This window comes from Barbus barbus, assembly GCF_936440315.1.
Source record: "Barbus barbus genome assembly, chromosome: 31".
Classification (NCBI taxonomy): domain Eukaryota; kingdom Metazoa; phylum Chordata; class Actinopteri; order Cypriniformes; family Cyprinidae; genus Barbus; species Barbus barbus.
The window spans coordinates 8,505,067-8,518,132 of record NC_136759.1 but is presented as its reverse complement, the minus strand read 5'-3'; the positions used below and the strand labels follow the sequence as shown (position 1 = coordinate 8,518,132).

The 13,066-nt window shown below is 37.2% G+C and overlaps 1 protein-coding gene across 1 annotated transcript in view; it reads left to right on the top strand.

The window, feature by feature from the left end:
• Positions 1-13,066, top strand: part of col4a4 (collagen, type IV, alpha 4) — a gene marked incomplete at its 3' end in the record, with an annotated part of 73,570 nt that overhangs the window by 14,235 nt on the left and 46,269 nt on the right. Inside the window, exon 4 of the mRNA XM_079387430.1 lies at positions 5,141-5,212. Coding sequence (XP_079243556.1) covers positions 5,141-5,212 — 72 coding nt within the window. The remainder of the gene's footprint in view (positions 1-5,140; positions 5,213-13,066) is intronic.

The following is a 13,066-nucleotide window of genomic DNA, read 5'->3' as shown; positions in this document are numbered from 1 at the left end:
CAGTTTGAAGGTCTGGCTATGCGAGACTAGTGATGAGATAATGCACAGTACAGCTTACATGAGGGAAAGAGGGATGGAAAAAGAGGGCGCAAGACAGAAGAAGTGAGGGAATAGGGGAAGCGTGTCTTTCAGTCATGCAGCAACCATCGTACCAACTCTGAGTCTTGTACATCTGATTGACTTGGAGTGAAGCGTGCAGTTATGCTCATCAAACAGTCAGAACGCATGATATCAGTCCCTGAACTGATGTCATCATCCGGCACTTAAAACCATTAACTCTTGTGTAGGTCACAACCCCTTTAAAACAGCTGCTATTAAATGTGTGTTGCATATGCATACACTATACTGGCCTACAAAGGCAAAAGACCTTAACTCGAGTGTGAAACTGAGAAAAATTATATAAAACGTTGTTTATTTGTACAGCCAAATTAATTATAGGTAAGGCACTGGAAATTTGACAATTAGATGTTTTAGTAATGAAAATTATCTACATTTAAAAAAAATTGGGAGCTCAAACTCAAGCTCAAACCCTATTACTGTACTCTACATTTGCATTGTCTGCAAAACGTGAGAAGTCACACCAAGGCAAAAGACAGTGACTTCCACATTATCAATATTTGGTTGCTGATCTCCATTTACAAAATCATTATAGTAACACCTGTATAAAATCTAGTGATCATTGGCTCATATAGGCTATTGTTTATAGAAATGTGACTGTATTAACTGTTTTTTAACCGTAACAAGCTGACTAAAAGTTAAACATGTGAGTGGATACTGTTTTGCAACCAATTTATTTGCTATGCTCAGTAACATAAAAGAATGCTAGACATCGCGTAATTGCTTTTATATTGACTTGAATGAAAATAGCCTAACCTAAAAGAACAACTTGTGGATTGATGTGAACGCCAGCAAGCAGGAATAATGTTCCGAATGCTTGTGGATTAAACATCTCCGGTGACATTTGTCACCATGATTTTATCAGGTTACAAGAAAAGGTAGGATATGGATTTAATTGTGAACTGTTAGTACTGATTTTATAATTGATCATGCTACATGCTCTAGTCCACACGTCAAACTAGCGACAGCCTGAACAATCTGCATTATAAAAAGGAAATAATAATAATAATAATAAAGTTTTTAAAGGTGATTCACGATGTATTGCTGCCAAGGTAAAGTCTTTACAGTGCTTTGTTATTTGAAGCTGTTTGGTAGATCGTTCTCTAATTCGTTTGTCTAATAAAGTGCTTCAGTGACAGATCAGATGTATGAAAGTATACAAGTTACACCGTAATTAAAATGCGGCAGTCTTTAATGGTCAGTGAAACATAGGGAAGAACACCTTATAACTCCAAGCCGGCACCGTAACTTCATATTGACGTGCAAATGCAGAACAGAACGCCATAACTCATTTTGAGCATTCCAAACAAAGTGAAAGAGCTGTAACTGGTGTTTTACGGTGTTCTGCCTTGGTTTCTCCAGGGCTTTTTGAAGTTACGTTTAAGATGACCCATTATTTTCTCTTAAAAAAATATTCAATCCAATCTCTTCTCTGCTTTATACTCAGCGTGTTGATTTCGTCAGTTTAAGAATAGAATTACTTTGTAAAATATGATATACCTTTGCAAGAGTTTGCAAGAGTGCTTGAATTTGTGGCATGCATAATCATTGTGTGCCCTTCAGACTTCCATTTGTCTGTGTTGTGAGAGATTGGCCTTTCACCCTTTTAAATGACATCACTTGTGGTAAATTTTAACACGCTGTGTGTCCCCTTGCCAAAATGTGGAAGAGTTGTTTGTTATTCAGCCGGGTTAAAAGTGTGCTGATTTTTCCATGAGCTCTGAATTGAAAAGCATCCAGAAGGAAATATTTTAACTGTGACTTAATTGTATTTATTTTGTTCAAAGCACCTCACAGATTAATAAAAATAACAAAGTGATTCTCAAGAAGGCAATAGCATAAGAAGTACTGACAATACAAAGTTTCAAACTTTCTGTAGAAAAGTACAAGTTAGAACAGGCAGGGATTTAAGAAATGTTAAATGCATAGCAGAAGAGTTGTTTTATTTAAGGAATCAACATCAGCAAAAATCAGCAGTTAATAGAATAGTTCTGAAAATTATGAAAAATGTCTGTAAATTGAATCATCCTCAGGCCATTGAAGATGTAGATGAGTTTGTTTCTTCATCAGAACAGATTTGGGGAAATTTTGCATTACATCACTTGCTCACCAATGTATAGGGTAAACGTACCTATTAGGCTCACCAAAAAACAGCACACCCCTGTTCCCATTAAGCTCACACCAAGTTTTATTACATTTTTTTTGTTTATTTTGAGGAAGATTTTTAAAGAATAATTGTAAAATTATATATTTTTTGAAGGTACAAAGTCATTCACAAAAAAAAAAACAAGAACAATAAAATCAAGCAACAAGGCATTCAAGTCGATCAGTTATGTATTCATAGTGAAGTGTCATCTAAACACATATCAGCATCTAGACTGGTCTACGTTCAGCCAAGTAACACATTCATAAATCAAATAAAACAAACCAATAAAACATTTAATCCATGGGGATGAACACAGAAACTAGCCTCATTATGAAACCTCTTTTTAAATGGATGTCAATTTATCTATAGTCTCTTAAGGCTGGAATACACTACATGATTTTTGCCCCGATTTTCCACAGATTTACATCCTGGAAAAGTTGATGCTCGTTGCCAAAGATCAGAGCCAGTCTGCAGATTTGAGTCGACAGAATCCATAAAAAATCAATAAATAATAACTGAAGGCTGTCATTTTAAGTTAAGTTCAAGTCTGTTTTTGAAGTATATACATAGACGTTCAATGTGGAAGAGCTTAAAGAGAGCTCACTGAGCTTAATTGGAGCAGCAACAATTTTTAATAAATCTCATGTAATATTTATTAAAATGACAGGATTTCGCTAAATAAATAGTCTAGGTCATGTATTAAGTTCATACATATTTTAATATGAACAACTATTAGTAACAATATCTATGAAATTATACTTTTTCTTATTGATGTCACGCTGAAGCGGTGTGATTTTCATAATAGTGTACCCTTTAAGCTCACCTTTAAATAATATTGTGTGTGTGCGCTTAGGATGGGTTAAATACAGAGCACAAATTCCGAGTATGGGTAACCATACTTGGCCACATGTCACGTCACTTTCACTTTTCATATGAAATCTTTCAAAATTACAGCAGTGAAAAACCACAGACCAACAATAAACTGTCAATTTATAATATTATGGATGTAAAAGTAGAAGCCAGTAATGCCTGTGAAGTAGTATGTCAACGTAGCAGACAATCTAATACAGCTAGTCAGCTAAATCTATTCTGTAGCATCTGCGCTGTGTTGCTAAATCTGTCTTTTGGTTCTAATGTAATTATTTCCCACATCCAAGTTCCAGGTTACTATATGCAGAAGTCTGAACATTAATCTCTTAATTTTACATTAAGTAGTGAAACTTACCCAAAATAAAGGCTTTAAACATCCAAAAAAAACACACATTTAAGGGGCTCCTCTTTTGGTGAAAGTTTTTAGACCGCTTTCAAAGACAGTGGGAACACATGGAGACTCATATCGCAGTGTGCAATTTTCTGATTGACTTGAAATTATAGAACGTAAATACATGTAGTAACAAACATATCAATTGATTAAGACATTAAGTAGGATAGTAAATAATTTTTTCTTTTTATAATCTGATCTCAAAAATGGAAGTGTGCTTAATGGGTGCGTGAGTTTAATAGGTACGTTTACCCTACCCTTCAGTGAATGGGTGCCGTCAGAGTGTCCAGGCAGCTGATAAAAACATCACGTCATTCTCGTCTGAATGAGGAGAGAAATATGCAGAGATCAAGCACCTTTTACCATTCAAAACATTTCCAAACAAATGTATCAATCGATTTTGATGTGAAAGGGCAACAGGGCACAGACTTTTTCCCTGGAGAAAGCGTTATGGATGTCATTATGATGACGCTTTTTGGCCAGAAGTGACAGATTAAAAGGATAGTTCACCCCAAAAATGGACATTCTGTCATTAATTACTCACCCTCATGTTGTTCCAAATTCGTAAGCCCTTCGTTCACCTTTGGAACACAAATTAAGATATTTTTGAGGAAATCCAAGAGCTTTCCGACCCTACATAGAAGGTAACACAACTGACATGTTCAAGGCCCAGAAAGGTAAGGACATGATTAAAATAGTCCATTTGACAACAGTAGTTCAACCATAATTTTATGAAGCTACAAGAATACATTTTGTGTGCAAAGAAAACAAAAATTATGAACTGCTACAAGGAAGAGCTCATGGAAGAGATGCATTGTTGCTTATTGCAAGGGACTGAGCTGTGCATTGCTGTACATTGGAAAGATCATTCAACCACAGGGGAACAGTGAATGTGAAAGTTTGATAAAAGTAATTTTGTGCCTTTCTGTGCATCACGTGTTCATTTGAGATGTGTGTCTTTGTTTAGACACTGCGCATGCGTGTGCGATAAGTGTGCTTTTGTGAAAGAATGGCGTTTGATTGCAAGTACAGTTTATCACTCTCTCTCTTCCTCTCTTTATGTGGTTGACTACCTCCAAACAGACATAACACATCTGACCTAAACTTCCTCTCCCACTTGTACTTAATGTGCTCACATATTTCAGTCTGTGCCTCCTATCTCTCTTTCTTGTCTTTGTGTCTCTTTCTCTTTCATTATCTTTGTGTTTACATTCCTGCCATTGTGCTTGTTAGGTCACGTGTATGTTTGTGTATCTCTCGTGACCTCAATATCAAACGCTGAGTCTGGTTTGCAGGCTGTGCAAAGGATGGAAATATATTGTCAAAAACCCTGGAGTAGATGAGACAAGCATCACATGTACTGATATCTATCAAAAACATGGCAATTTGCCATGTACGATACATGATGTGAAAAAGTCAGGACACTGATCTGGTTGACCCTTATGGTTGGTTTTGTGGTCCAGGGTCACATATATGAATGGATGTTGACTTCTAAAACTTTAAAATATTGATACAGATAATTAGTGAGTTTCCATCATGAATGCTTAGTGTATATGAGCCTACATGTGTATGAGTGTGTTTCACTCTATTTCTGAAACTATATTTCTTTGTTTTAGGGAGACAAGACAGAAAGGTGCGGTGGTCGAGACTGCAGCGTCTGCCAGTGTTTCCCTCCCAAAGGAGAGAGGGTAAGTCCATTACATCATTTTGACTTTGTGGACATTGACATCATAGTCACTATGGAATATCATGTCTTCATTTTAACATCGTTCAGCACCAGACAAGATTCTAGTGTTGACCGACTGGCCTTCTCACTTGTCTAGCTGTTCCCGGAAGGCCGGGTTTTGAGACACACGGTGTGTTTGGTTGTGTGACGAAACGAGAAGTCTTCCCCTGTTACATGAGCTCTTAATCTCATTAACCAAGTCTCACTCTAATCTTATTTATTCTGTTTTCGCCCAACACACTGACCCAGTTTCATGCCAGTGATACGTGTCTGTTCATGCCTTTACCTGAGCAGCTCCATCCAGGTGTTGGCATAATGCAGTTCTTGGCATGTTCTTAGAAGAGGAAAAAAAAAGATTAAATGTGTTAATGAGTATTTCAGAGGCACGAATGCTTCACTTCGATTAAGCACAGTTTTACAATGGAATGTTACTGGGTGTGTACCTCATGTTTGTCCGTGTGTATGTGTGTGTGTGTGTATCAGGTGTGCACTTATTTTTCAGCAGTGTTATTATGCTGTCAGTTTCTTATTATTATCGATGCTGAAAACAATTCTGCTTGAAACATGGTACAATTTTTCAGGATTCTTTAATGAATAGAACATTCAAAACAACAGCATTTATTTCAGGTAGAATTGTTTGTAACATTATAAAAGTCTTTACTGTCACTTTTGAATAATTTTATGTGTCCTTCCTTGCTAAATAAAAAAAATATATAAAATCTTACTAACCTCAAACTTTCTATTATATCTGTTTTGGGAAGCACTCCTTCAATTTTTAACTTGCAAAGTAGGACAATAGCACGTAAAGCATGGGAAAAAACAAAGTGGATGTAATGCATTTTTAAGATAGAACCTGAAGGAAAACAGTTAGATAAGTATGTAAGGTGGTGTGGATTTGTGTGTCTGTGTGGCAGAGAGAGAGTGAATGTGTCCTTGCAGAAGGTTCTTAAGTCAAAATAATAATAGTCTTTAGCACAAGAGCGACAAATTTACGGCAGCCTCGTAAAGCTCAGTGGACCAATTACAGTTAGGAGTGCAGTTAAAAGAGTGTGCACAGCTGCTTATAGCACACACACTAACAGATGAATTCTCTGAATCATCCATGTTGGAAATATTTGTCATAACTGTCATTTTTGTCTATTTTGAATTGATCAGACTCTGTTGAAAGGAATTTGAATAGTCTGTGTTCATGCTAATTTGTATTCACACACACACACACACACACACACACACTCACCCACTCATGCTTTTTTTTGTGAAAAGTGGGGACATCCCATAGGCGTAATGGTTTTTATACTGTACAAACTGTATGTGCTCTTGCCCTACACCTAAACTTAGCCCTCACAGGAAACAGTGCATTTCTTACATAAAAACTCACTCTGTATGATTTATAAGCGTTTTGAAAAGTGGGGGCATGGGGCAATGTCCTCATAAGTCACCTTCACCTTGTAATACCTATGTTATACCTGTGTCATTGTACAAATGTATGTCCTCATTTGTCCCAAATCGCACACACACACACACACACACACACATACACACACACACACACACACACACCCCAGTTGTTGATAATGAGATAATGAACACTTCAGTTGTTGTAATCAAAGTGCAGTCACTGGAATAATGGAACTATCCCAGAAATCCCTGGAATGGGGTGGGATGAGAACTCATAAATTAATGAAAATCCAAGTCATCTCCTATGAAAATTAAGTGTAGTCACACACATCAAACACAACTAAAATGTGAACAGTTTTCTCAGGCATTCCCTTTCTAATGACCTCCCCCATTCCCTTATTCATGGTACTTTAAAGAATACTACGGTACATGTCCATCACAGCTGGTTCATATATGTTGAGAATAATATCCACAAAAAAAAAAACATTTCGGTTTTCAGTTTTTTCTCACAAACTCTGGCTGTTTTTGGAAGGGCATATTAGTATATTGTTTTCATACTATTATTCATACTATTTCTGCATTATATAGTATGAATAACAGTGGGTAGTGATTGTTTGACTTGAAACAGGACCCAGATGATAAATGTGTCATATTTAACAAAGCTTTTTATATATTAAGCTCAGTACATTTTAAAGAATGAAAGAAATTTATATTTTGATAAATAAATTAAATCACCGATGCATTAAATAATTGATTCAATGTAATTGATAATTAAACTAAAGTGACAGTAAAAACATTTACAGACATGTTACAAATGTTACTAAAAATTATATTTTAAAAAATGCTGCTCTTTTGAATTCTCTATTAAAAACTCATTGTTTCTAAAGAATATTAAGCAGCAAATCAGCATATTACAATGGTTTATGTAGGATCATGTGACACTGAAGTCTGGAGTAATGATGCTGAAAATTCAGATTTGCCATCACAGGAATAGATTACATTTTAAATATTATAATTATTAATGTATTAATAATTGTACTATATAATCATTCATTCTAATAATAATTCTAATTCACAAATAATTGTTTTAAATTGTAATAGTGCTACTATTTTTGCTCATATTTTGTTCAAATAAATGCAGTTAAAAAAAAACATTAAAAACATTTAAAAATCTTGCCAACCCTGAACTTTTATCATGACATGTTACTTAATGTTTAACATTCTATTTTTAATAAGTATGCAGTATGTAATAAACTAGTGTTCCGTTCTGACATATTGTGAGTCCTAGTAAAGTAGTAACCAGTAATCTGCCTAGAAAAATAACCTATAACAAGGGACCCAGATTGCCTCTGTGTGTGTCCTGTGCTGTATTATGTTGTCTCTCATGTCTTGGTTCTGTTGTTCCAAAATGAGGCCAGAAGTCCTCATGCCTCAGGCCACATGTCTGCTAGTCTAGTCTTTGACCTCTGATCTATTAAGGCACTACTCAGCATCTGTGCGTTAGTGTGTGTGTGTGTGTGTGTGTGTGCGCGTGTGTGTGTGCGTGTGTGCGTGCGAGCGAGCGTGTGAGTAAAAAACTTTCTCTGGCTCCCGTAATCACACAGTCTGTAGGCTTTGAGCTGCTAACAACTAGCACTCTCTGTAATGAAAGGTGTGAGAGTGTGTGTGTGTGTGTGTGTGTGTGTGTGTGTGTGTGTGCTTGCGTGTGCCTGTAGGTTTTGCTGTGTGTTTTTAGTGTAAATAATAATACTGTCCATCATGACGCCTATCTTTCTTTCTTTCAGAGTTCACTGCTGGGACACAGCACATGGGTGCTAAGTTAAGGTGACCATATGTCATCTTTACAAGTCCTGGCCGGGATTTCTAAATTGCCAAATGTCTTTAGTTTTCATAGTTGTTGAAGGTAATGATTAAAAAGTAGTTTGACCAATAGCGTGCAGGCATTGTAGATAATCAACCAATTGGAACATGTGAGAAGATCTACAGAGAACGGTCAAAGCAAAGCAAATAAGCATACACACTGTATAATGTATGAGGACTGTAGGGAGCTTGTCAATAAGAAAACAAAGCCAAAACCTGGACATTTTAGGAAATGTAGAAATCCTGGCTAGGATATCACTCTAGTTAAATATGTCACGCGCTATGTGCCACGTGTGCTAGTCTAGTGGAAATCTTAAGAAGGAGATTATGGGAAAGTTTTGAGGACATTTGCATGGCTGTCATTAGAACCGTGGAATGTTTGCATGAGGAGGATTATGGGGTCTTGCAAACAGAAGTATTAGCCACAACTTTTCTGTCCCTGCGTCTTCAAATAAATGCTTGTTTATTTGAGCAAGTTCACCAGAAATATCCACCTTTTTTATTATGAGATTACATAAGAGTTTTTTTGCATTTACACTTTTTGCTTGCACTTTTATCCAAAGCGACATGTTTTTATCAGTTCACAAACTTCCTGAAAATCGAACCCATGACCTCGTCGTTGCTTGCTCTAGTCCATATACAGTAGCAAGCAAGTTATTTTAGTAACATTGTTTATACTATTGTATTTTGTGTTAATATTTTAAATTAGATTTTGTTTTTATATTTTTTTTTAAGTCAGTTTTAGAAATTTAGAAGGTTTTTTTTTTTTTGTCTTCACAGATGTCTTCATAGTTTTTATTACATTTTTGTTGCCTTGGAAATCCAAAGTTCTGTCATGAAACTCTAGATGGCGCAGTCCAATAGGTAAACTCAGTCTGACACAATGACATCATTAGCAATGTTTTCATCAGGTGGAAACATAACGCTGGATGGTAATGCTAAGATGCGCATAAGTTCTAAAAATGTGCATAAAAACTTGTGTGCACAGTTGAGTAGAATAAACTTTTTATCTGATAAGAAAAAACATACGCAACTACGATGGAAACAAATTTACTGAATGAATTCCACTGTGCCCATCAAAAAACATTAATCATGTGACTTTGCATGATGGGATGGGATAACTTGATTAACCAGCAGAACGATCTCATTGCACAGCATCGGAAATGTTTTTTGGTTGTTTTGAAATGCCTGAGCAAAGTCTGTAATTCTGTATAATTGTCTTGCACGCCTACATTCTAAAACAGTAGGCATCCATCTATCCAGTTAGTCATTTTGCAGACGCTTTTATCCAAAGCGACTTACGACTTTTTGTATTGTAGTGGAATACAAAAAGCAATTCATCTTGAAGAGGCAATCAGACAGAGGAAGTGCTCGTAACACCAAGTCTCAGTCATTGTTCAAATAAGTACAAGCTAGTAAGCGGAGAGAAAGCTAGAGGGAAAGAGTGAGTTTTTTTTTTTTTTTTTGAGTTTAGGATGAAGTCAAGTACTGCCGAAAGAGATGAGTTTTCAGTTGTTGCTTGAAGATTGACAGGGATCCAGCATTCCGGATAGGGGTGGGAAGATTATTCCTGATAATGTCAAGATAATGTTCTGGAGAGTGATTTTGAGCCTCTCTGTGATGGTACCACAAGGCGTCGCTCACTAGCGGATCTCAGACTTCTGGAGGGGATGTATGTTCGTAATAGTGAGTGGAAGTAGGAGGGTGCTGAGCCTGTGGTAGTTCTGTATGCAAGCATCAGTGTCTTGAACTTGATGCGAGCTGCCACTGGTAGCCAGTGCAAGGAGATGAAGAGAGGTGTAACATGTGCTCTTTTGGGCTCGTTGAAGATCAGTCGTGCCGCTGCATTCTGAATAATTTGTAGAGGTTTGATTGTGTTTGATGGCAGACCAGCCACAGCCAGAAGAGCATTGCAGTAGTCTAGTCTAGAAACGACAAGGGCCTGGACAAGAAGTTGTGCAGCATGCTTTGTCAGAAAGGGCCTGCTCTTTCTGATGTTGTGTAGTGCAAAGCTGCAGGATCGAGCAGTCTTTGCAATGTGCTCTTCGAAGGTCAGCTGGTCATCAAAGATTACACCAAGATTTCTGACCGAAGTTGATGGGGTAATCATTGATGAGCTTAACTGAATCGTGAAGTCATGCTGTAGAGTCGGAGTGGCAGGGAAGAGAAGAAGTTCCATCTTTGCCAGGTTGAGCTGTAGGTGATGTTCTTTCATCCATGCCGAGATGTCCGCCAGGCAGCCTGAGATCCGTGCAGCTACCGTTGGGTCATCTGGTTGAAAAGAGAGATGGAGCTGCGTGTCATCGGCGTAGCAGTGATAGGAGAAGCCATGTACATGTATGATGGGACCCAGCGATGTAGTGTATGTGGAGAAGAGGAGGGGTCCAAGAACCGATCCCTGAGGAACTCCAGTGACCAGTTGATGTGGTTTGGATACCTCCCCTCCCCAGGCCACCCTGAAAGATCTACCGGTGAGATAGGATTCAAACCAGCGAAGTGGAATCCCAGTGATGCCCAGTGATGAGAGGGTAGACAGGAGATGTCATCTCCGAAAGCAGTGACAGCATTTATCTGCTCGCTCTGAGGCGCAAGTAATTTATCATATATGAAAATTATTAGATGTAGTGGCTTCTCCTACTTTTCTTAGTGATATTTATTGCCAGTTTATCAGGAAGTGACGATTTTGTTCTCTTTGACTCGTTGGATGGAAACGGTGCTTATTTGCAGATAAGTTAAATTTGGATGGAAACATATCTATTATCACATGGCGCAGCCAACTGGTTCTTTTTGTATCAGCAGCCAATGAGCTTGCTGCTCAACATTCAAATACTTTGCTAGTGCTTGCTGTAACAGTTGCAGTGCGCTTCAGAACCCTCCACCTTCCCCAGCTCCACCTGTATAGATTTGCTACAGGGGGATTCATAAATGCTATATGGGGTCATTTCATGTTATATGTGCAACAGCAGTATTTTTTACATCCTTACAGCAGCATGTTGTGGATGTATTGGTAGTAGCAAGTCTTGGTACTTGCTCTGCCACAGTAGCAGATCTATCCGAAGTAGCAATCCCTCCAAGAGTTGTCATGACAAATTAAGTTTTTTTTGTTTTGTTTTTTTCTAAGTAAGTTGATGTCTATTCTATTTCAATAGTTTTAGTTAAGGCTAAAAACCCTGATAACCTCTTGTTAGCATGCTTTTGATGCATACAGAAGTTTTAAAAAAAATGTATAACTGTATGACAAACAAAATAAGAAAGTCTTTTTAAAAAACGTTAGCTTTTTCTCTAATAAATAAGAATCTCCTGTCATTAAAAACCCATAACTTGAACATGCCAATTTACTTCCGGTTTTTAGCACTAGAACCTGAACAGCTCTATTGATCTTTAAATGTGTTTTACATGTGAATACATGTCTATATGGTTCAGGAGTTGTGTGTGATAGTGTGGACAGCTGTATTTTGCTGTGCAAGCCATAATTGTAAACCAGAGATGTACGGATGTGTGTGTGATGCTGAGGGAATCCATTGGGTCTTTAGTAATTATCACAGTCACTGCCTTCACTGAAAGACTCTGAATATCCTCGACACACACTGATCTACCTCTGTCACAACCACTGAGTGCATGCTGCTTAACACACACTCATACTTGTTTCACATCACAAAGTCAAGTAGAATGTGATGTATGTCTTTTTGTTTAGTTAGTCAATTTAAAAGTTATATGAAGATAAATATTGCAGCTATATACACTGTTGTTCAAAAGGTCTTTTTTAAAGTTCAAAATAACAGCATTTATTTGAATTAGAGATGTTTTGTGACATTATAAATGTCTTTAATATGGTCACATTTAAATAATAATACTTTTATTAAAAGTATTTCTTATAATGTTACTGATCCCAAACTTTTGAACAGTAGTGTGCATATGGGCAATGCTTTGAGCAAACACATACACACACACTTTAGTCTGTAGTTTTTACTCATTGACTTGTCCTGTCAGTGCTTTGCTATTGTGTCTGATCAAAGTCAAATCCAAAGCGTTACAGGTCAAAGAATTCATCAAAAAAAAAAAAAACATGCCTGTGTGTTTGCATAAATAAAGGATGAAAACTTTTGGCTTTGTCAGCTCAAGATAGTGACAAGAGGAAGAGAAAGAGAGAGAATCATTCCTGGTATTTTAATTAAAAGTGCTCTAAAACTGAAACTGTCACAAACCAGCTGTGGGAAAAACCTGCAATTAGCGTGATTCTTTCCTCCCATTTAGGGAGGCTGTTAAGCAGTGTGAGCTTGAAGAGGATGTGTGTGCGCATGGACTGCGTGGACAGCTTTCAGTCAGATATTTCACATGTTTGCCACTGTACTTTTTTGAGGATTTTTGCTGTGTGTGTGTATATAAACACTGCTAAATCCCAGTGCTCCACTGCTGTTCCCAACTCTGTGTGTGTGTGTGTGTGTGTGTGCATGTTTATGTGGTTTATGAGGACACAAATTTGTATAATGACATGGGTATGACAAAGGTATTACAATATGAAGGTGGTTTATGAGGACACTGCCTATGTCCCCATAAT